This window comes from Rhodnius prolixus, unplaced genomic scaffold (assembly GCF_049639745.1).
Source record: "Rhodnius prolixus isolate KJV_2025 unplaced genomic scaffold, Rpr scaffold_7, whole genome shotgun sequence".
Lineage (NCBI taxonomy): Eukaryota > Metazoa > Arthropoda > Insecta > Hemiptera > Reduviidae > Rhodnius > Rhodnius prolixus.
In genome coordinates, this window is record NW_027411582.1 from 20,179,519 (window position 1) to 20,205,279 (window position 25,761).

A 25,761-nucleotide genomic window follows, 5' to 3' on the forward strand; every position below is an offset into this window, starting at 1 on the left:
ATCTGTGAGAGTCGAAACTTCTATTACGTATACTTTAAAACTTGCACAAATGAAGCTGACGGCGCGAACATAACACAGCTATATAATTCACTGATGTGTGACAACTTTAAAATCTCATTTACACGTTGTTTTCTCTTTCTTCATTGTTACAAATTGTTACAGAAAAAAAGAAAAAGAAGATATACCTTTATAAAGAAATCAGGAAGTCAGTATTGACAGATTTCTCTTAAAACCTAGATAAACTATTATTTCCGTTTATCTTTAGAAATCTAAGAAAAATCAGCTAAAAAATATTAAAAGAAATTCTTAGTAGACACGTGTGCAGCACTTAATATTTCTGTACAAGAAATATTTAGACTGTTGACCTCTAAATGGTTTGAGTAATATAAAGAAGAATCTTCCAGACATGGATAATCGTAAAAAAAATAGGTTTGTAAAATAGATATCAGCATTCCTGCAATAAAAAGATTATTATAGAAAGATTCCAAGTGAAAATCACATCAGCTGATTGCCTTTAGATTTCCTCTTTAAAGAAACCTCTGTCAGCTCACTATTCAGCGATGGTTAGAGCTGTACAAGAAACAAGAGAACACAAATCGAAGGCCGACAGTGAACTGAAAAAATTACCGGACACTAATGACCTCAAAAGTTATTTGCGCCTTTAAAACAAATATGAAGATAGTAATAATTAAACTACAGAAATATACGAGGGTCGTTTGATAAGTCCGTGCAAAAATAAAAACTACTTAATTTTTTGGGGTAAACCTTTTTTATTTTTCAACATAGTCTCCTTTTAGGCTTATACACTTCGTCCAACGCTGCTCTAGTTTGTTGATCCCTTCCGAATAAAAGGATTTGTCCAAGTCTGAAAAATAGCCATTCGTTTCTGCAATCACCTCCTCGTTTGAATAAAATCTTTTTCCCGCCAGCCATTTCTTCATATTGGGGAACAAATAGTAGTCCGAGGGAAACAAGTCTGGAGAATAGGGGGGATGTGAAACGAGTTGGAACCCTATTTCCATTAATTTTGTGACCACAACTGCTGAGGTGTGAGCTGGTGCGTTGTCGTGATGGAAAAGGACTTTTTTGTGGGCCAATCGTGGGTGTTTTTCTTGCAGCTCGGTTTTCAAACGGTCCAGTAACGATGAATAATATGCACCTGTAATAGTTTTACCCTTTTCCAGATAGTCGATGAGGATTATTCCTTGCGAATCCCAAAAGACAGTCGCCATAATCTTTCCGGCCGAAGGAACGGTCTTCGCCTTTTTTTGGCGCAGATTCCCCCCTAGGTAACCCATTGTTTAGATTGTTCTTTGGTCTCAGGAGTGTAGTGATGTATCCATGTTTCATCCACAGTGACGAAACGACGCTTAAAGTCCTGCGGATTCTTCTGGAACAGCTGCAAACCGTCCTTGCAACACTTCACACGATTTCGTTTTTGGTCAAGCGTGAGAAATCGCGGCACCCATCTTGCGGATAGCTTTGTCATGTCCAAATGTTGATGCAAAATATTATGTACCCGTTCATTCGAGATGTCCACAGCACTAGCAATCTCACGCACCTTCACTCTTCTGTCATCCATCACCATATCATGGATTTTATCAATGATTTCTGGAGTAGTAACCTCAACAGGGCGTCCAGAACGTTCAGCGTCACTTGTGCGCCCATATGGCCACTCCGAAAATTTTGAAACCACTTATAAACAGTTCTAATCGAAGGTGCAGAGTCACCATAATGTTTATCAAGCTTCTCTTTAGTCTCCTGAGGCGTTTTGCCTTTCATAAAGTAGTGTTTAATCAACACACGAAATTCTTTTTCATCCATTTTTTGAAAATCACTCGACTTCCTCGATTCAAACGAATGCTAAACACAAAGAAATAGACCGATCTGGCTGAAACTTGGTGTGTGTTCTTCCAAGAGATGCTACTAACTAAACATAACCTCGATACGCGCCAGTGGTGCTATCTCTCTGACTTTGCACGGACTTTTCAAACGACCCTCGTACATTCAGCTCAGTACAGATAAAGGATGAAATCTTTTATTTACAAACAAGATGAAAAATGATCATAATTCTTCATAAAACACCACAGTATTATTAAACAGCATCATTGTTTGTTTTTGCTCTACAGAACATTTATATCTTTTGTATCATTATTTTAAAAAATATATTCCAAATTCAATTCTCGGACTATAATTAATGTTATAGTCTGAAGCAAATTATTTAATTTAACCTAATTGGTTCAATAATAAATGAGTTAAGCATGTTGATGATCTGTAAAGCGTAGATTCCCTAATTTCTGTCTTAAATTGGTTTTGTTTTGAGTTACAAAATGGATGACACAGTCACTCTCCTAACAATTAATGATTATACTTTTAAAAAAGCAAATTGATTAACTAATAAAGCTCTGTTTCATTTAAAGGCATTCTCAACTACCAAAGTAATTAATAAAAGAATGAAACATGGCTAATAGAACACCTACCTTCTTGATTTTATTCTTAACTGGTTTAGCAGATTCCCCTGGTATTTCAGTCAAGAATATAACACACATCAAGTGGAAAAATTATCCATGCCTAATTTTTGATGGATTCTCCATTTTTTATGAGGTAGTTTGAATTCTACTTATAGCTTCGCTAGACTACCAAATTTGGAAGTTCTAGTATTGCTCATAGAGGCCAGCACTAGTAAGTATTTATGGAAAATAAGATACGAGCAAGATATTTTGCTTTTAACTATGTAAATAAATATCATTAATTACAATCCTATGTGTAATTAAATTATCATTTACATGGACATTTTATTTTTACTTGAAAAGACTTACATATTACATATTTTGCAATTATGCTTGTTTTCCAGGTAAGAGTTTGCTTTGCCTTCTCGTTTGCAAAGTGCATTGTTTATAGTACATGTGAAGGTTTATAAGCTGTTACACTAAACTTGGAATAGATTTGGTAGTATATTTTATTAAAAGTGACTAAAAACAGTATTTACAATATTACTATATTGTAAATAGTATTAGTTAATGAATATAATATAGGGCATTATGTCATTATAGTTGTGTTAGTATTTATCGTGGGAAGTCAACAAATGGCGGAGGTGGTTGTAGTCGAGTCTAGAATGGCAACCGTGTAAGTTTGTACATCCTCATTGTTGACTATATGATGATAATTTGTTACTCCGCTACCAATCTACCTCATCTCTCTGTCAGACTGTTCGTTATCATATTACATTGTCCTTGTTAATTAAAATTAATTCTACATATGGAATATTATGTAGAAAGTGTTTATTTAGTTTAATTAGTTAATTAATTTTATGTAAATACATAATTAAAATATTGACACTTAATTGGTTACTATTTTAAAGCAAACATCTCTTGAAATTTCCTTCTTTTTTTGAAGCACTCTTAAGATTTATTTTATCGCGCTTTTTGCAGCGTCCTCACCTACATAATTTTGCCTTCCATGTGACTTAATCATTGTTACTCTTCTCATAATTTCCAGGACAAGCTTGAGAACTTCGGAGATCCCATTCAAAAACCAAAAGTACATACGTGACAAATAAAACTGCCCACATTGGTTTTACAGGAATACAATAAGGCAGCGTTTCCTAACCTGTGGTACGCGAGTTGCTGTTTGGTGGTACCCGAAAAATTATCAATAATGGCGGACATAGAAATAAACCAAAAATTAAATCATATAAATACCATAGAAACGTTTTTTTTTCCTACAATACATAAAAATTATTTTAATTAATAATATTATACAGTAAAGTTATTAAAATGTACAGCAATAAGGTTAGTCTTTCTCAAGATATTCGAGAAAATATAATAGCACATTTTTAACAGGATTAAAATTGTCTTGCATGTAGTATTTTTCAAAACCCGAAAACACAAATGATAATTGGTATTTCAAACCCATTCTATAAAGAAAATTTAGGAAAAGCTACATCATTATCAACAAAAGATAAAGAAAATTTAATAGAACTATCATGTGGCAGAACTTAAATGATAACTATGTAAAAATCTGCTTAAAGAGACTGGATTGTAATAAGTAAGCTCTATCCAAGCAACATTAAATTTAATTGGTACTTACAGATAGTTGAATGCTTAAAAGAAATTAATTTAGACGATTTGGGCACAAAAATAATAATCCTAAAGAAGAACTTTGTAAGTTAATTAATAATTTTGAAGAGAAAAATATGTTCGCAATTTTTAATTATTTAAAAAAAGTTTTAAAGCTAAGATCTTACACTTTACAAAGTTTATAAAGTGAACTTGAACTTGAACTCCTTTGTAACAGATACATTGTACCTCTATACAAATAAAGATAATAATAATAATAATAAAATAACACTCTCGGATTAACAAATTTCCCGAAATACATTTTTACGAAGTGGTACAATTTAGCTTGATGTACTACTACCAAGTGGTACGCGAGCCAAAAAAAAAGGTTGGGAAATGCTGCATTAAGGATTAGTCCGAAGCATTTCTTCAAAGAATTCTAACAGAAATGATTACTTCGAAGACAAATAATGGCGTACCGTTAGAATGATTTAATATTTTACAATATTGCATGACAAAAATGAATTAATAACACAAAACACATGGAATCGATATCAAATCTGTAATATTTAATTTTTATTTGACTTATCACGTTCTTAAAAACAAGATATGATTTTATTATAATACCTTAATCAATAAAATAAAAGTAAGATAGGCTATGTTACTCGGAGAAAACAGAAGAAAATTATACTTTAAAACAGTGGTACTTTATACCACTTTATTTATAATTATACTTTAAAAGCTGGCCTATCTTCTACAGTCTTATAGTCATAGTCTTTTACAGCATTTTTCCAATGGAAGTGAATTATTGATGGGGGCAAAATCGTTCATTTCAATGAACGAGTCTGAACGAGTCGTTCATTTTCAATGAACTAAGTAAAATGACTCGTTCGTTCGTTCATTTAAATGTTAGTGTTCCGCGAGAGAATTATATACATATATGTACATAATTGTGTTCCGCGTCTTTGAAAAGGTTAAGAACCACTGCTTTAAAAAAATAAATAAAAAGTAATTTTATTGAATGGTATAGAAACGTTAGATATTGGTTTATTACGCTGACGCAAGCATATAATAACTGACTTTCCTTTGATGTGATCCAAGTGTAGGAATGGCACACTAAGTGTAGTGAATTGTAAATACATATATCAGATTGAAAAGGAAAGTGACGTAGGTTGGAACTTAAGACAGGGGGAATCTTGAAAGTGTGGAAAAAAAAAAATTATATATATGAACAAAAAGTAAAAATGCGAAACCACAAAATACCTACGTTGCCTGTTTTGTTCTGTTATCCATTACACAACTAGCCACCAATATTGTGGGTCTCCTACTTTTGCTATCAGATTAAGGTCACCTAATATGAGTCAGTGTTTTACTTTTTTCTGTTGTCCTTCGATTTTTCTTTTTAACTTTTACAGCCCAAAAGAATGGATTAGATGAGATTCCTTCTAATTGAAATTCGCACTAAAGTTGGTCATAAAAAGACAAGGACAAACGAAGTCCCTTAACTAAGGAGTAAAATCTAAATTGAAATCGATAATTGGTCATGTGTATAACTAATAAGATGTTGAAGAAACAATATAAATTAATTACATACCAGTTTCCAAATTTGGGCCCAAAAAGTTCAAAATTTGTACTTCGATTAAGGCCTCCTTCACAGATGGCTAACTATCGTATATGCATTTGCACAGGGCATTAAAAAAGACAAAACTGGTATAAAAACACATTAAATTTATTTTATATAATTATTTTCTTCAAAAATGCATTTGAGCCGTCTTAAAATGAACACCCTGTATAAAACAAAATAGTTACACTGTTCTTTACTAAAGCAAAGCAATACGTATATTGCACCACTACCAACATAAGCAACAAAAGGTAGAGAAAAAAAAGAAATAATGTGATTGATTATTGTTATTTTTCTAAAACCGGCCCTAAGTAACACTAAGCGTCCTTCACAGATGAAACAAAATAGAAAGGTATAACTAGATAACGATGAAAGACTTGTAAGTAATGGAGGACACACGCACAGTTCACTGAAAGGTAAACAATAAACTTATTAAACCTTTGTCATCATATCAAAATAAATTATATTATGTAAACAAGTTATTGTGTATAATTCAATTTAGAGAATATGAACAAATCAAATTTTTTTTCCGCACTAAATCAGGGTTGCCAACTGCCCTTTTTTGGAAAGGACTGTCCTTTTTTAAATTAGGAAAGGACGCCTTTTGTCCTTTTTTCCAGATATTATTCACACAAATCTAATTTATTTTATTGTATTTTTGATTTAAGTTCTGACTTCTGAGACTTCTTCATTTGGCGTATTGTTTTTCTGTTCTAACTGAACTGAATAGGTCAACAGGTTATTGATGTAACGATGAACAAAATGCAAAAAATGGTACTGGATTTGATGGATTCTGATTAATTACTCCTTAACAAAAACTTACAGTTTTAAAAGTTAAGTATAAGGGTTGATTAAACGCCAAAAGGTACACAAATCAGCAGTTCCCAACATTTCATTAATACTTCATTGATATAATTTAAGTAATTTTACTGCATTAACTTTTCCTTCACATTTTTTAGAATTTATTAGATGTCACAGACCCTTATGCTGGCCATTTTCGTCTACAAAATATTTACTCAAGTAGCACACCATTTAACTTAGATTGACTGTAATATCTATTTATCTATAATAATCAAACTATTAATCACAGGTGAAAAAGAAAACGTTATAAAAAATATAAAAAAAATAAGAGGCTAAAAAATTCATAAACTTTTTTTACATCAATGATTTTATGCATTTATTTTTATTTTTAAATAAAAATCATTGGTTTAAGTTCATTCTTCGATTAAAGTAATTGTTATTTTATGTTGTAGTCAAACGTTTGTAATAATAAGTAATAAATAATCTGGCTTTATCGCAAATAATATAGTTTTCTTCAATTACACTCTCAATCTAGGTGTTCTTCCCACAATGTTATATATATGTAATATAAAATAAAGAAAATAAAGATATGCATATTTTTAGGACAGCTAATTATTCCAGTATTTTACCATAAGTAAAATTAGGGGGACTAAATTAAATTACAATTGAGAAATGAGTAAATATTGTTGAATAATCTACTTGTTATTAAATGTATGTTATTTGTGCTCACGAATATTTCGGTAAGACGAATTTAAGACTGAAATATTGTTTTGAATCCTCCGTGATTGAAATTTAAAAAGTGGCCGACTCTAACTTTGTTTTTTTCTACTTTAACATGTATGTATATGTGACTACTCAGAATAATTCATCACTCATTTTATCATAATTATAATAAAAAAATATTATGAATGAACTGGCCAGCATAAGGGTCTGTGACATCTAATAAATTCTAAAAAATGTGAAGGAAAAGTTAATGCAGTAAAATTACTTAAATTATATCAATGAAGTATTAATGAAATGTTGGGAACTGCTGATTTGTGTACCTTTTGGCGTTTAATCAACCCTTATACTTAACTTTTAAAACTGTAAGTTTTTGTTAAGGAGATTTTTGTACCTTTTGGATAGATTTTCCTTTTTGTCTATTTGCAAAGTTACGTCTGCTTTACAGATTTTTTAAAATTTGGAATAAGCTATTCTATCATTATAACCTGATAAGGTGTTAAATCGGAACCGTAACTACCACTGGAGAGATCTTTTTAAAGAATGATTATAGTTGCGGTCCCCAAACCATCCTCAATAACCATTTTTTTGAGAAAGCGTTTTGAATAAAATAGGAAGGTATTTGTACGTAAATAGCAAAATTAAACTGCGATTTCAGTACTTCCTTTTAAGAGGAGCAAGAAAAATAAACAACGATTACAGTACTTCTCCCTAAAAGGCAAAGATTTTGAATCGAACGACAATTCATTGATGTAAATAGGTTCACTCATTCATAATTTTAACGATTGCAGTACTTCCTCTTAGTAGGTGTAAGAGCATGATGGCACTTCACAGCCACGTAGAGGAGCTTTAACCACTTATTTGAGCTAAATTTTATCAAAATCGGACTAAGCTTTGTAGAAATATTGGTAATAATAGTTTTAGAAAGGGCCTTATTTGGGTGGGGCGAACTCCCCTCCTTATGAGGCATAGCGTCGAGACTTTTAAAGTAAAAATCTGTACAAAATTTCGATTCGAATGACACTTCATTCATGAAAATCGGTTCACGTGTCGATAATTTGAAACGATTGCTATACTTCCCCTTAACAAGTGTAAGAGCAGATCGTCGCTTTATTGTTAGGTAGGGGAGCCCTAACCCTATCATCCTACCAAATTTTATCAAAATCGGGCCAAGATTTACAGAGTAATTAGTAATAATAATTTTGGAGGGGGCCTTACATAAAGGGGGTTAACTCCTCTCCCATTCGATGTACAGGGCCGAGACCCCCAAAAGGCACATCTACATAAAATTCCGAATCGAATGACACCTCATTCATGAAAATCGGTTCACGCGTTTAGGCGCTACGTTGTTTACAAAAAAGGTAACAACAAGAACAACAACAAGAACAACAAGAAGAAGAAGAAGAACAAGAACAAGAACATTTTTTGAAAAAGCCGTTTTTGCTCATTTTCGGCAACTTTTTTCTCGAAACCTATTAGATCTGGGTGGTTGCAAAAAAATTACAGTTATAAAGGAGGGTTTGGAGTAAGATTTAAAGAAAATTTGGGAATTTTATCTTTTATAGAAAAATAGAAAAAAATTGTCAAAGTTGGGTGTTTTTCAACGTTACACTTTTTCGTGCAGTTTTTGATGGTCAACCCTTATACAACTGTCCTACCGGACAGTTTTAATATTCTTATGGTAGTTGAATTCCTTTCATAATGCCGACGCTGTTTTGAGGCCTACTTTTTTGCAATTAATCGCAGATTTCTCCATCAATTTTTAAAATAACCACTACTCATGATATACCTTTCGAAAGGTGATTGTATGTAGATGTTTTTCATGAGGAGTGTACGTTTCAAACTTATATAATATTTTTGAGAAAAATGAAGTCAAAGTTTTTGGAAAAAAAATTAGAAACTTGCTATTTCTTATGTTTGGGCCTCAAAGGGAAATACTTGATATTAACTTACTTAAAAGGAAATTTAACCTTCTTTCTAATGAGCTTATTGAAATTGCTGTAGCTTTAATAGTTTGAGAAATATAGACAAATGTTTGCTAAAAAGTAGTAATACCTTGAAAAAAATAAAATTAAAAATATCTACATATAAAACGGAGCCGAATAGAGCCATAGTTTATATAGAATTTTTTTGTTGCAAATGATGCCCAGAATCGCCTTCCGAAGTAACGGTAGTCTTATGCTGAACACCCTGTATATTCCCGGTCCCCAAAATCCTGTCGACGGCCCTGAATGTACCTAATATTTTTTTTGGGTGTCCTTTTTTGGAACTTTATAGAGTTGGCAACCCTACACTAAATAGTCAAATCTTATTAGTAGACTTATTTATTCTGCAATCACAGCAGATAACCTTCCAAAAATAATGAAAATAATTGTTACAATTATTGAGCAAAATTTAAAAAGTTAGCAACCTAATCGGTAATATTAATATTTTAAATCCTATCTTTGAACTTATTATTTTAAAGATTTTTTTTTTTTATTCATTTTTTATTTCAACAAATAGGAGTGACCCATTAAAATTTCAGAAAACTATAAACTATAATTGTTCGATTTTTTGAACTATAAGCAAATTATTGATTGTAATTTAAGTAGGCTTAAAAAGAAAACATTAAAGAAGCATTTCTGAAATATTTATGAAAAATTCACAAAATAAAAATATAGATCTTGAATGTGATAAAATTCTTTGATTAGATCGTCCAAGAAACCATTTTGAGAGTAAGTCTTATATCCAGTAAAAGAGAGAACTTAAACCTGGTACTTGTAAATACAAAAATTTTAAATTCTTACATTTGCCCTAGAATCACATGATTATGTATCTTGTAAAATGTATAGCTCTTATAAACAACAATAGTTTTCAAATATAAATAAAGAAAATAAGTAAGAAGCGGATGTATGTAGGCAACTAGACAAAGAGGGGTTCTGGGCCCATTACGGAGTGTGGCAACAGACTGGCCGAGTGGCGATGAGTTCTGGCCAACAGGTCATTCACCTAACACGCTCAGCACAATAAAAACAACTGGGCATCCATTCCTCAAATATATATTATACTTACAATACTGTATAAGTATAAATTTAATACAATACTTATTTAATGACATTTTTTTTTGTTTAATATTATACAACTTATATTCGCTATACTTTGTTTTAATACAAAAATATCAGCTGTTCCATCACAACAAATGCTTCACGTTCCTTTCTAACATAATATTGTAGTTTTGTATTCTCTTCATTCATATTAAAATGGTGAATAGTTTTTTATCAACAGACAGATCTTTTTATACAGAATATTTGTATTGTAAAAAGAGAATTTTTTATAGAGACAAGGTCACATGCAAATGATTATTTATCAATCTCATTGCGTTTCGATTAAGTGGGTTATTTCTCTAGAGTTTTTTTTTGCAGGTTGGACCTAGAACCTAGCATGGATATGCCACTTTTTTTTGCAACTTGAATATAATTTGTGATGGCAATCTAAAATTCCAGGGGCAGATTTTACAATCATCCAATTATTATTTTTTTTTATTGCGCATCAACAGCTGAGGTTATTAGCGCCCTGAGCTTTTTTCAGTGAACTGCCGGCCTCCGGGCAGTGTTCTCTCGTTACAGACCATCACCGGACAGTGAGCTGTAAGAAGCTCCTAGGAAGAGAAAATCTAAGGGTCAGCAGCTGGATTCGAACCTGGGACCTCCGCATGGGAGTCCAGTATGCTAACCTCATAGCTAATCCCTTCCCTACTAAGTTTATTATTATTTTTTGTTAGAGATACATACCTCATTAAGAACGATAAAGTGTTTCAAACATTGTGACTAAATATATTTATATTGAATTTATCATTTTGTTAAACCTAACTTACTATGTCAGGGATGGCGAACCTTTTTAAGACGTGGGTCAAATTTTTTTAGTACTAGCTCTTGGGTCACTAGTGCCCATTTACACAAGAGTTAAGTTTAAAAAATTTTAAACTGAATATTTTCAAAAAACTAAACATCTTTAAAATTCAATTGGGTAAAATGGGACGAAACAAGTGCTATGGAAGTCTCTTTTTACAAACAACTGAACAAAACCTTACAAAAGTGTGTTTTATCTGAAGAAAAAGCTAAATATGGTTATTTGCTTTGGGTTGTCGATTTTTTTAACAAACAAAATATGAGTAAAATTATACATTTTATTTGTTATTTTGTAAACACTTTTGCTTTATTTCAAATACTACAAAAGCATTTGTCGTCATTTGCGTTTTAGAACTGTAATGATCCAAACTAAAGGTTATAGATAGCATTTAAATAGCTTTTGTGTCAATGCGTGATTGAAAAAAAATACAGATAGAATATAAATTATCCACAACAATTAGAAAATCTAAATCAACCCGTGTAAACAAACAATTGGTTGCCTAGCAACTGTGGGTCAGTGAAAAAGCTTGCGCGGGTCATAGGTTAGCCATCACTGTTCTATGTGAAAAATTGGTTATAAAAGTGAAAATATAATGCCTTCAAAGTTTCTGTTGTAAATGTGAATCCCGCATTAATCTGTTTTCAAAATTTTCTTGAACAAAAAAGAAGATTTTTTGTAAACTAATATCTGCTTTATTAATAAATTAATTAGTAAAGAATAAGAAAAAAAACAAACACAATGTTCCATCTAAATTAGTTACTTGCAGCAGCCATCTTTAGAATATACTCGTACATTAATTTTCCTTGTCTTGAAAGCCAATTTGCTTTCCTCACTTAGAAAACTAATTTTTCAGATTTCTTAAAGGAAAAAATAATCTTAAAAATTATACATAATAATAAGGTGGGTATGATCCTTTCAAATTACTTTAAATTTCACATAATTGGGTTACTTAATTGTCCACTTCAAGTAGCCCAAGAATAATTGCTGTAATTATTTCTTAGGAAGAAGAGTAATTCAAAAAAGGAATTGGAGCTAGATGTGTTAGAGTTAAGATTATTTTTTACCAGTTTTAAAAGATGAAATCTGTTATTTACTTTATATAAATTAAAATAAAAAACATTCCTCAAGTTGATACAAAATACCAACTTCTAATATTAGGGTATACTTTATGCTTAAAATATGTTTTTCTAACGAGGATACCAGCTTTAAAAGATGAAATCTGTTATTTACTTTATATAAATTAAAATAAAAAACATTCCTCAAGTTGATACAAAATACCAACTTCTAATATTAGGGTATACTTTATGCTTAAAATATGTTTTTCTAACGAGGATACCAGCTTTAAAAGATGAAATCTGTTATTTACTTTATATAAATTAAAATAAAAAACATTCCTCAAGTTGATACAAAATACCAACTTCTAATATTAGGGTATACTTTATGCTTAAAATATGTTTTTCTAACGAGGATACCAGCTTTAAAAGATGAAATCTGTTATTTACTTTATATAAATTAAAATAAAAAACATTCCTCAAGTTGATACAAAATACCAACTTCTAATATTAGGGTATACTTTATGCTTAAAATATGTTTTTCTAACGAGGATACCAGCTTTAAAAGATGAAATCTGTTATTTACTTTATATAAATTAAAATAAAAAACATTCCTCAAGTTGATACAAAATACCAACTTCTAATATTAGGGTATACTTTATGCTTAAAATATGTTTTTCTAACGAGGATACCAGCTTTAAAAGATGAAATCTGTTATTTACTTTATATAAATTAAAATAAAAAACATTCCTCAAGTTGATACAAAATACCAACTTCTAATATTAGGGTATACTTTATGCTTAAAATATGTTTTTCTAACGAGGATACCAGCTTTAAAAGATGAAATCTGTTATTTACTTTATATAAATTAAAATAAAAAACATTCCTCAAGTTGATACAAAATACCAACTTCTAATATTAGGGTATACTTTATGCTTAAAATATGTTTTTCTAACGAGGATACCAGCTTTAAAAGATGAAATCTGTTATTTACTTTATATAAATTAAAATAAAAAACATTCCTCAAGTTGATACAAAATACCAACTTCTAATATTAGGGTATACTTTATGCTTAAAATATGTTTTTCTAACGAGGATACCAGCTTTAAAAGATGAAATCTGTTATTTACTTTATATAAATTAAAATAAAAAACATTCCTCAAGTTGATACAAAATACCAACTTCTAATATTAGGGTATACTTTATGCTTAAAATATATTTTTCTAACGAGGATACCAGCTTTAAAAGAGTCATTTTATCAGCCCTAATTTTGATGATAATACTGGATCTGGGAAAAAAGCTTAGGAAATCTCAGTTTGAACCCTTTTTCTTTCCTATAGTTCTACGAGGGTCGTTTGAAAAGTCCGTGCAAAAATAAAAACTACTTAATTATGGGGGGTAAACCTTTTTTATTTTTAAACATAGTCTCCTTTTAGGCTTATACACTTCGTCCAACGCTGCTCTAGTTTGTTGATCCCTTCCGAATAGTAGGATTTGTCCAAGTCTGAAAAATAGCCATTCGTTTCTGCAATCACCTCCTCGTTTGAATAAAATCTTTTTCCCGCCAGCCATTTCTTCATATTGGGGAACAAATAGTAGTCCGAGGGAGCCAAGTCTGGAGTATAGGGGGGATGTGAAACGAGTTGGAACCCTATTTCCATTAATTTTGCGACCACAACTGCTGAGGTGTGAGCTGGTGCGTTGTCGTGATGGAAAAGCACTTTTTTGTGGGCCAATCGTGGGCGTTTTTCTTGTAGCTCGGTTTTCAAACGGTCCAATAACGATGAATAATATGCACCTGTAATAGTTTTACCCTTTTCCAGATAGTCGATGAGGATTATTCCTTGCGAATCCCAAAAGACAGTCGCCATAATCTTTACGGCCGAAGGAACGGTCTTCGCCTTTTTTTGGCGCAGATTCCCCCCTTGGTAACCCATTGTTTAGATTGTTCTTTGGTCTCAGGATTGTAGTGATGTATCCATGTTTCATCCACAGTGACGAAACGACGCTTAAAGTTCTGCGGATTCTTCTGGAACAGCTGCAAACCGTCCTTGCAACACTTCACACGATTTCGTTTTTTGGTCAAGCGTGAGCAATCGCGGCACCCATCTTGCGGATAGCTTTGTCATGTCCAAATGTTGATGCAAAATATTATGTACCCGTTCATTCGAGATGCCCACAGCACTAGAAATCTCACGCACCTTCACTCTTCTGTCATCCATCACCATATCATGGATTTTATCAATGATTTCTGGAGTAGTAACCTCAACAGGGCGTCCAGAACGTTCAGCGTAACTTGTGCCCATATGGCCACTTCGAAAATTTTGAAACCACTTATAAACAGTTCTAATCGAAGGTGCATAGTCACCATAATGTTTATCAAGTTTCTCTTTAGTCTCCTGAGGCGTTTTGCCTTTCATAAAGTAGTGTTTAATCAACACACGAAATTCTTTTTCTTCCATTTTTTGAAAATCACTCGACTTCCTCGATTCAAACGAATGCCAAACACAAAGAAATAGACCGATCTGGCTGAAACTTGGTGTGTGTTCTTCCAAGAGATGCTACTAACTAAACATAACCTCGATACGCGCCAGTGGTGCTATCTCTCTGACTTTGCACGGACTTTTCAAACGACCCTCGTATGACCTACACTTTAACATTTAGCCTAAGAAAATGTAGGTAATTTTAGAAATGTGATTGTACAGGTTGTATTTTTTTTTTCAATTTGAAGGAAGAAATATTTTAATTATACTGAAAAGATGGATTACTTCATCTCGATAATAGTTCACAAAACTTCTAAAAAATGCACTTTTTTTTGCATTGCTAACTTAAGCGGATAACAAGGTATAACCAAGTAAAAATTAGGTTTAGAAAGATAGCAGTCGCCACAAAATTCTATCTATGATTAGTTTAAGACATTTAAAATCATTAAATACGTAAGTACTGTAATAAATTTTGAAAGTCTATAAATGCATTGTGAGATAGTGGTTATTTCTATCTCCGGCTTTGATATTCATCATTGTAATCCACTTTGTAGTTTTTATCTGAATGGTTTTATATTCATTTATTTGAATAAAAATGCTAATTTCACGGAGGTAAAAGTAATTTTCTTCACACTTTTGAACGTGAGGAAAGCTATTAAGTTTCCCTTTAAGATGCAAAATGCAATTTGAAAAAAGGTAATTTCTTTAAACAAGGTTGAAAAGTAATATAAAAATAATATACTACATATTTTCAATATTACTGCAATATGCTATTTAGCTGGAAGGCATTCCATTTAATATTAGATACATAAATACTTTAAAAATATAATAAGTTTAAGCTAAAGCGAAATAATTTTTAGTGCTTTACAGAAAAGGCATTTTATTAACCGCAGATATTAAATAACTTATTGCACATTTAGATCTTTAAAAAATAATGAAAAGCCACCTCACCTCTATTAGTTCCTCTGTCTGTTCAAAGCATATGGAAACTCCTGATTAGATGATTGTTGCATATATTATATAACAGGTAACCTTTTAACTACCTCGCGGTTAAATCTTTTTTTTTTTTTCTATTGTGGCAACAATGATGACACTAGAGAAATATTAACTGGAATGAAATGTGATTTACTTACTCTACAGGCTATCACAATTAAAGTCTAGTTATTTCATAAAATTCTAGCAGAATCATGTGACAAGAAAGTAATTAATTTTTTAGCTACTCATGTAGTGAGCCATAAAAGCTTTTTAGATAAAGAGTAAAGAGAAAAATAAACATTGATTTGTATAAATAAATATTGTTCCTACATCCTAGAAACAGCATTTTTTAATTTATGATCAAGTGAAGCAAAGAAAAGAGACTATGGGTTAAAGATATTCCAGAATTGATGGACGAGCTCTATAAATGCGGGATCTACAAAATAAATCTTAAACCAATTTACTTACTGTCCACCAGCCATGATCCTGTACTTGCTCACAAAAATCTAAAGTCACATCTCTCCTCATTAGAACAGTGGTTCAAGAGATGGGCTATTAAGCTTAATGAAACCAAGTCTCAAAACATCACCTTCACTCTTCGTCGCATTTCTCTTCCTCCAGTCTTCTATAACCTAACACCTCTACCAGTAGTGAACGTTGCCCGGCTACCTTGGGCTTTACTTAGACCGAAGACTTTCTTGGAACCTCCACACTAGACTAGAAAGAACAGAACTAAACAGACGCTATCGACTACTTAAAAGACTTTTAAACGAAAGCTCAAAACTCTCTTTTGACAACAAAAGACTAATTTATACTTCTATTTTGAAACCCATCTGGGCGTATGGAATAGAGCTGTGGGGTTCAACCAAACGCTCTAATCTCCAAAAGATTCAATCTCTTCAATCTAAAATACTTCGAACTATTGTAAACGCTCCATTTTATATCTCCCAACCTGGACTATACACACTGACCTTAACATCCTTCTTATCACCGAAGTTGCTAAAACAACATACAGGAAACTCCACTTCAGCCTGCAATCTCAAATAAATCCTCTAGCTCAAAATCTTTCTTCTAGAACCCGGACAAGACGCCTTAAAAGACAGTGGCCTCGTGATCTCCTCTCTAGTCAAGAGAGTGACTAACAGTCTAATGTTTTAGTTACCACTGGGTAACTTCTCCATTTGTATACTTGTGTTATTTATTATTACTGTTATCACTGTTACTTATAGCGCCAACGCGCTGATTGTAGCAAAAATAAACGCCAAATTATTTTTGAAAATAATTTTAAATTATTGAAATATGTTTTGTAAGTTTCCTAAACCAAATATGAAGCCTAACTTTTCTAAGAAGGTTAGAAGTTTCTAATTCTATCTTAAACCCATATCTAATATAATTTTCAGATAAACTGACATCTAAGTTTTCTGGTATCAATTCTGACATCTTGTAACATTGATAGTATTAGATGCAAGTGGCATTTGTGGGCAAATCCCTAAGGACTAAAACAAACCTTTGGTTTCCTAAGGTATTCTTCTACCAATACCTCTCTACAACGGTCCTTTTACAACCGAATTGATTGTTTTCTAAGAGGGCAGTCTTGGTAATTATCGCAGAGAATGATTTTCATTATTATTATTAATATTATTTTAGAAATAGAATGAGCAAGTAAGGATTTCGATCTCCTACACCAACATCAATCCATCAAGGACAGAATGATTATTATAACTATTTTAATGGTCTCACAGTGATTATATACAAGATTGAAAAATATTTGGCGACAGTTGAAGACTATTATTAGGAAAATCTAAAGCATTTAATTAAAAAAAAAAGATCATCTCAAAAGTAAAGATTTTGTGGCTTTATTCACTTACTTTACCATTAAATGTAAAAAAAACGTATAAATTTGAAAAAATTTATTGAACACAAGTTTTGAATTGAAATTGAAAAAGTTTACTTACAGTTTAAAGTAGAATATTAATACAAATTATAGAAAGGAGGTTTCAGGCTGCAGCGCCTATATGTATAACCTCCACACAAGTTTTAAAGATTTGTTTCACACTAAAGTAAAAAAAAAAAATATCAATTTAAATGCTGGAATATAAATAAAAGGGAGAAAAAGAAAAATGGCCATTTTTCATAAAAAAAAAAACTTTATAAAGAGAAATGGAAAAAAAGTTTGAAGCTACTTTTACCATTTACAAGCAGACACAAATAAAAACAAGTTCCTATCTTTTTTATCAATGACCTCTCGGTCGAGTATTAAGTACAATGGTACTTCATCCTCTTTCATCTGCTTTCTCCTTTACCAAATAACCATCTCTCCTTTGAGCATTTGTTGGCTACCACACAAGATAACCGAAGGTTCTATCTGTGTGCTTTCGTTCACTTTCTTTTTTTCCCCGAGTTACTAAAGCCCATTTTTCTCGAGGACTTTTAGTATCTTTATTCTATTTTGTAATTTAATAAATCTTTATCGAATTAATTCAGAGGTTTTTAATCCTTGAGATTTGAGAAGTAATACATTATCATTGCTAATAATTTGCGTTAAATTTTTGAAATTTTTTGAATTATATTTCTCCTTAAAGAACAGCAAAACATACCTTCTCAGATAATGAAATAAAACGTTGTATTTATGAATCACCTGCTGCAAAGCTCCTGAGGCTCTGGTTTACCTTGAAAAGTTCCTTCAGTAGAGTATGAGGTATTCTTATATGCAATTTAGAAAATTCTGCATTAAAAATAATTCATTTTAGTTTTACATTTTTTGTAATTTTCAAATAAGTATGACCATAAAACAATCCATATATTATTAAAATATTTTAAAATAAATTATAGTTACAATTAATTTAATTTTTACAATCTATCATTCACTAAAGACTCAATGTATTTCAAAATTACGTGTTATTCAAATTTTATTTATCTGGAGTGCCAGCATTAATAACAATAAAAATTATACTTGTTCTAAATAATCTTATTTTAAAAATTGGTAGATTGGTTGATTAATAATCAACGAATTACTGAAAAGTAAGAAGAACAAAAAATTTATAAAGGCAAGCAAATTCTGGAAAATTTAATGAATTATAAGCAGCCATTGAGTAACATTGAAAACGCTTTATTATAAATACTGGAAAACAGGATAAATAATAATTAACGGATATAACAGTTTTACAAATGTCATTCCATGTGAGACATTTATATTCAACGAATATTAAATATTCACTTAGTTTATAACAAAAAGCGAATGCTGAAATTTCTAACCATGATTCCAATATTCTTATTCTACTTACCAAGTTGAGAATTCAGATAATTACTTTTCCAACACAATTTTACAATTAACCAACAACGTGGAATCATTTATTTTTAACGCTTAATATGAATTAATACATTGTATAAAATTTCGACCCGAAAAAATAAAACATTTTACAAATACATAATTACGCCCACTCAGTTCTTGTTCTTAAAGAGGTAGCTTTCAATAGGTTATGTTATATAGGTTATATACATTTAAATATAACAACAACAAGGTGTATCTTGAATCATTTATTTCAGTCAAAAAGTATTGGAATATTTTAAATGTGTAATTCGCAAAATGCTTTTTCTGAAATGATTTTTAAATATCTTTTAGTCTTGCTGAATATTTAAATCATTTTATTCAGTTGGCATTTGTCATGACTGCTACATGGTGAGGTTCAAGACAGTTGTTTTTTCTGTAAATTATTTCGTTAAGAATAGTAGAGTGTTTTTATATTGTAACATTTTTTTCTATTAAAATGAGTGACGAAAGTAATCCTACTACCTTGTACGTTGGAAATTTGGATCATTCAGTGTCCGAGGAACTTCTTTGTGCTTTATTTTCACAAATTGGAACAGTTAAAGGGTGTAAAGTTATACGAGAACCAGGTAATGACCCATACGCATTTCTTGATTTTTCAAACCATCAGGCAGCTGCTACTGCATTAGCAGCAATGAATAAAAGAGTCTTTTTGGAAAAAGAAATGAAAGTAAATTGGGCTACTTCTCCTGGAAACCAGCCAAAATTGGATACTAGTAATCACCACCATATTTTTGTTGGGGATCTTAGTCCAGAAATTGAAACGCAGACGTTAAAAGAAGCATTTGCCCCTTTTGGGGAAATATCTAATTGTAGAATAGTCAGAGACCCTCAGACATTGAAATCAAAAGGTTATGCTTTTGTATCGTTTGTTAAAAAAGCAGAAGCAGAAAATGCTATTTTATCAATGAATGGCCAATGGTTGGGAAGTAGAAGTATAAGAACTAATTGGTCAACAAGAAAACCACCTCCTCCAAGGGATGTTAGAGGAAAACAGAACTCTAAAGCATCAACTTTTGATGAGGTTTATTCTCAATCAAGTCCAACAAATTGCACAGTGTATTGTGGTGGATTAGTTAATGGAATATCTGAGGAGCTAATGAATAAGGTTTTCTCGCAGTATGGTACAATTCAAGATATTCGTTGCTTTAAGGATAAAGGATACGCTTTCATTAAATTCACGACGAAGGACGCTGCGACACATGCTATAGAAAATGTTCATAACACTGAAATTAATGGACAAGTAGTCAAATGTTTTTGGGGAAAGGAATCCACTGATCTTAATAATTCTAATAATCAACCCACCAGTCCTAATCATCAAGTGGCTAGCCCCACAGCTCAGTGGCCATACATGTATGGAAACGTTGGATATTGGTATCCACATAGTTATACTGCTTCCCATATGCAACAACCATATTTACAGAGTTATACAGGTTACGGGCCTTATGGTGGCTACACTGGTTGCCAGGGTTATAGAATGGGAAATATGCAAATGACAGGACCAGGTGCGACTATGAACAGTGGCTGGGGTGCCACAATTCCTTCTTCCACATCAGGTAATCAAATGCCATCAGTGCCACCACAAACTAATGTAATGCAAACTTATTCAATGCCACATTACCGAACTAATTAATTAGTGAAGGCTAATGGCAATTATTACTTAATAGTTAATCATAAGGACAGAGGAAGAGTTTTAACGGTTTCAGTTTTAAACAGTTATGGTTATAATTTTTCAAAAAAAAACAAAAAACGAACAAACTTGATTCAGATCAAGTATTTCAGTGTTTAAGTACTGATGTGTCCTTCAAAAGTGCACATTTTAAATACATTGAAATATTTCTTATCTGCATTCACTTAATCACCATTTCACTAAAAAATTTTCAGTGTTTTGTTTTCAGAATTCAATTTCAAAGATTTATACAATGGCCACAGTTTCGAAGGAAAAGGTTTTTTTACCGATCAATGAATAATTTTGGCCAAAAGATAATATATGGTGATGTAACCTGGATTTTATTACAATTGAAGTTCAATTTTCTTATAATGCCACTAAATCTTCAATTGAAAAAAATAATTGTAACGTGAAGTTGATCCGATAAATATTTCTCAGCCTAATGTGACCTTTTTTCAGGAAATATTGTGTTTATAGAAAGAGTTATGACAAAATATTGGAATGATTGCCCTTTATCAAAGAGGTCCATTTGAAAGTGGACATAATAATTATTGAAAACCAGATTAGTAAGTTACTTAAAATTTGGTGAACATTTAATTATTGATGTTTATTTCTGTGAAGTAATAAATTTTCATATACTGTTCTTAATTTTTGATGCAAAGCATCATTGAGACGATAAATATTCGAGAAACCGAGTAAAGCTTCCAAAAACTATTTTGAAAAAGAAGGAATATCATTTCTGACATTATGGAAATAATACTGAGATACTTACTTATAATGTATTGAAAAGTACTAGTGAACCAACAGCACCACCACATATTTTTGAGATTTTTGGTTTTTTTTTTTGTTTTTTATACAAAAAAATTCTTCGATTAAGTTTTAATAGAAATTTCCCAAAAATCACAATAGTCTTCATCCATTACTAGCACCACAAATCCAAGCAAGAAGTTTTGAATTGATTGTGAAAATTACTTAAATTGGCTTGTTTCTTCTTTACAGTGGGTTGATATTGTTTTCGCTTTTTTTTTTTATTACCGTTGCTGTAAAGGTAGTGAATAGTTATTGTTTACATCGTTTTTATGTACAGTAAGGAATTGGTAATATTTGTGTTGATAAACTTTTAAAAATATGTGATATTTATGCAAAATTGAATGATCGTGATGGTTGTATCTTCTGTTTTCTCATCATGATATAATTTTTTGTATATATAAAAAAAAAAATAATGTAAAATATATTAATGTGTTGTTAAATTAATTTCTTTTATTCAAAATTTAACTTAGAAACCCTGATCAGTTGTATTTGTATTTAATAATGTCTAAATTATTCAAGTACATGTTTAGATAATGGAAATACAGTGACTCCCATTAATATTGGGACACCTATTACAAAATGATTTAAAAGGAAAATGAAAACAACATACAAAAGTTTGGGATTTTCTTCTTTTTTTTTAAATTACATTAGCAACATCTGTGGAAATTATATATAAGTATAAATCGATGAAATTCCAAACTGTTAGGTAGCACTTTTTGAAAAAGTGTAAAATAAGGCTCTCAAAAATATTGGGACACCAGAAGTGCTAGAGTTTAAATGTTCAATATTTAAAATCTCCTACTATTTAATAATTGGTTGGTAATAATTTAATAATTGCTTTTTGACTTAAAACAGCCCTCTAACGATCAGGCATAGGTGAAACAAGTTTTTGGTTAATTCAGGTGGTGTTTTTTTCCCATTCTTCCAGGAAACATCGTTTTAATTCATTTTTGTTAGATATTACTCGTTTACTTAAAGCACTAGCTAAATATTGCTATAAATGTTCAATGGGATTAAGACCTGGAGACTGCGGAGAGGTTTGGAATACTTTTGGGCAATTATATAACAGTCACCGGCGTATCACCCAAGCCGTAGGTTTGGGGTCGTTCTCTTGGTAGAATTTAAAAGACCCTAAAATACCCAATTTTTGGGCATTTTTTTCAAATTATTTTTAAATATATTACTATAAACCATTTTGTCCATCACTCCATCAACAAACATTAATTCTCCAAATCCTGATGCGGACCTCTAGCCCCAAACCATAACTGACCCACCTCCACCCGGTGGTACAGCTTTAAAACCCTTTAAAGTTGGCTGTAAATTCTTCTTTTCGAGTTCAGCATTCGCTTTCCTCCAGACCATAACCCTTCCATCTGACTGAAAAACATTAAATTTTGATTCATCGCTAGAGTATATCATTCCAAAATTCACTATTTTCATTAAAATATTTTTCGGCAAATTTCACTCTCTTAGCACGATTTATCTTACTGACAAAAGGATTCTTCCAGGCTACTCTACCATGATAGTCGAGTTTTCTTAGCACTCTCCGAACAGTTTCTGCTCCTTTTTTGCTCTCTGAACATGTCAAAAATTTCACATAGAAGTTTTGGAGCACTAAGTCGGTGATCTTTTCTAATTCTTTTAATATATAACGCTGCTCTCTCTCAGAGAGCAGTTGAGGACGGCCTTTTTGTGGGGTTGAAACAATTCTTTTTCTTTTTGGTTACGCTGAATGATGTTCCACGCAGTAGATGTTTTAGGTCCGATCAGTTTTTCTGTCTCTCTAACACTTTTTATTGTCTTTGTGCAAAGAAATTACAATTTTTCTTTGTTCAATCGTTGTATTTGTATTTTTGCGCGACATGTTACACCTGGCTTGATTTATATAAACTAATTTAATTATTAATTTCATATTGAATATATGCTTAAGGTAAATATTTACAAATTGTATAAATATTCGGGCAAAACCTTGGACAAACTATAAATTATAATAGTGTCCCAATATTTATGAGAGGTAGAATTTGCACTTATTATTATATATATATTTTTTAATCTACCAAAACATTTTTATTTACTTATTTAAATAGTTTTTATTTAATTAATAGTAATTATAAAATGAAATGAATTTATAAAAATTTGAATAAATAGGTGCCACTTTTAATTTTCGTCAATTTTTAACTTCTGTATGTACTGTCCCAATATTAATGGGAGTCACTGTATGTCTTTAAAAAGAATGTCTTTACACATTCTTCTGGAATAAACCAGTTTCTAACATACCAAAATAACTAGAAATAAAAACAGAAAAGGAATATCTTGGAATCTTTCATCATGCTTAACCAAGAATACTGGTAGCTTGGCTGGATAACTGGGCAATTCAAGTAAGTTACTACTAAATGTAATGAAACCCTACGCTATGCAGTGTGCATCCAAAATACGATTGCATAAAATCCAATGAATGATGTCCATTTCAAGTAAGCACCTTTATTGCCTCACCAGTATTCAAGTTTATAATTTCTTCTGTACCTTAGAGGTAGACACGTGGAGGTTTTAAAGATAGGAGTTGCGGATGGATAACTTAAGTATTTATTTTTCTCATTTAGCACATTGAATTAGTTTTACAGTTTACACGCTTGTTTAATATGAACTATTACTTTCGAAGGTAAATTATTACATTGGCTGTTGGAATATGTTAAACGTTCTTAATAAGAATTTTATGTTTATAATTAATGCAAGTGCATTAATTAAGTAATTACTAATTTAAACCGTTCGAATGTTTAGTATGCACATATTTTGAAGCATATTTGAAATGGTTATATTTATCGTATTTTAACAGTTTTAATGTCGTGCCTTTATCATTGATTCGTATTTTATATGTAATAATTTACTTTATAAATGAAATATTTTTCACTTTCATAACAGATTTTTTGTAAAAAATAATTTATTCTGAGGCCTTTAGCGCCCAGTAAATTTTAGTGTTATGCCTGACTTTGAACAGAATCCTATCGTTACAAACTATTGGTTGAATCACTAACCATTGGTTATCCACCTTCAATAATTTGGTAGAAAATGGTGTTATTATCACCTTTAAAGTCATGAAGGAGAAAAGAAGCGCAAAGTATGGCTAATCTCAGCACTTCTTTATTTTTCGAAATACCATTTGATTTGGAACGCAGATAGTATTAGAACATCCTTGATTCACTTTCTGCATTCATTGTCAACATTCCAATATCAATTTCAAGGTGAAGACTAGATAATAATAGTGCTCTATACGCCACTAGACTGTTCGAGGAGATACAAATCTCTCTTGAGAATCCAAATTTTAAGATTAGCATAGACTTAGTCTAATAGACAGGTATATATCAAGTAATCTGTCTAATCCAAATACAAATATAAATACACAATGAGCAATTAATTTCCTAATCCAAATTGGAATTACATTACATTGCAGAGTTTATTGCAGTTTTTACTTGCAAACAGAAACTTACTACATACCCCACAAATGAATTGTAGTTGTCAATGTTTCATTGCAATGGACGAATGAGTAGTTTTAAATTAATTTTTAGATACGAAGAAATTGGAATCTAAAATATGTAGAGAATCATTTATTATTTTTAAAATTTGCCATTCATTATATTTTAAATGCGCAGTAAGTTAAACTAAAAATGATGAGTGATTCTACTTTTGCGTTGGCGAATATGGGCGTGCAAAACATTTTAATAATTACTTAAATACGCAGCTTGTTCTGAATGCCTAGACTGGAATAGGTTGGCTTTGTATTATAAGTGCTATAAAAATTTATTATTGCTGAGCAATAGAATATCACATTTCAGAAAATATTTTCTCGTATACTATGGTTCCTATTCGTCCTGATTCGTAAAACAATTTAAAATAAATTGAAATAATGATACAAAATCTGATAGGAAAGCTAACAAGGCACCACTTTGATTTTATTGAGATAATTAAATTGTTTTAAACTTTAAATTTGTAATGAAAGAAAATTAATTACAATACTTAATAATTTCAACTTTAATAAAATGATTCCGTTGCGTGAAGCCACAGCTCCGCCAGAGCCAGGAATGTCTGAGAAGGAGATGTAACCTAACAAATATCAAGTAAAATCTAAGTAATAATAAATATTAGCGTCGGCTAGAAGATATATAGTGGGCGCTCAATCAATCATTATTAAAATCAATTAATGGCAATTATATGCGATATAAATTTATCCACTTTGATAAGGCTCAATGTGGTTGCGGTTTCACCAAAAACGCATATTAGTGGTAAGCCAAGCATTCCACTATCCACAAAAATAAATTTATTCTTTAAAAAATGTTAAATAACAAAAATTAATAGACGTAC

At 31.2% G+C, this 25,761-nt stretch overlaps 2 protein-coding genes and 1 long non-coding RNA gene across 7 annotated transcripts in view; 2 read left to right on the forward strand and 1 right to left on the reverse strand.

The window, feature by feature from the left end:
* Positions 1-3,633, forward strand: part of LOC141447159 (uncharacterized) — a 30,004-nt gene extending 26,371 nt beyond the window's left edge. Inside the window, exon 4 of the long non-coding RNA XR_012454167.1 lies at positions 3,499-3,633. This is a non-coding gene — a long non-coding RNA (uncharacterized lncRNA). The remainder of the gene's footprint in view (positions 1-3,498) is intronic.
* The window catches only part of LOC141447157 (transmembrane ascorbate-dependent reductase CYB561-like), a 246,981-nt gene that overhangs the window by 53,276 nt on the left and 167,944 nt on the right, over positions 1-25,761 (reverse strand). The gene's annotated exons all lie outside the window — the stretch shown is intronic.
* On the forward strand, positions 19,190-21,849 carry LOC141447155 (nucleolysin TIAR-like). The gene is made up of 2 exons (XM_074114401.1): positions 19,190-20,482; positions 20,825-21,849. Exons 1-2 carry the CDS (start codon positions 19,366-19,368, stop codon positions 20,890-20,892), a joined length of 1,185 nt encoding a protein of 394 aa, XP_073970502.1. The 5' UTR covers positions 19,190-19,365; the 3' UTR covers positions 20,893-21,849.

Bases quoted from the DNA above. Each gene is read 5' to 3' on its own strand.
- LOC141447155 (XM_074114401.1), top strand. From the start codon at position 19,366: ATGAGTGACGAAAGTAATCCTACTACCTTGTACGTTGGAAATTTGGAT. The intron at 20,483-20,824 runs GTAATCAAATGC...TTTTGTTTTCAG, and splicing joins AATTCCTTCTTCCACATCAG to AATTCAATTTCAAAGATTTA.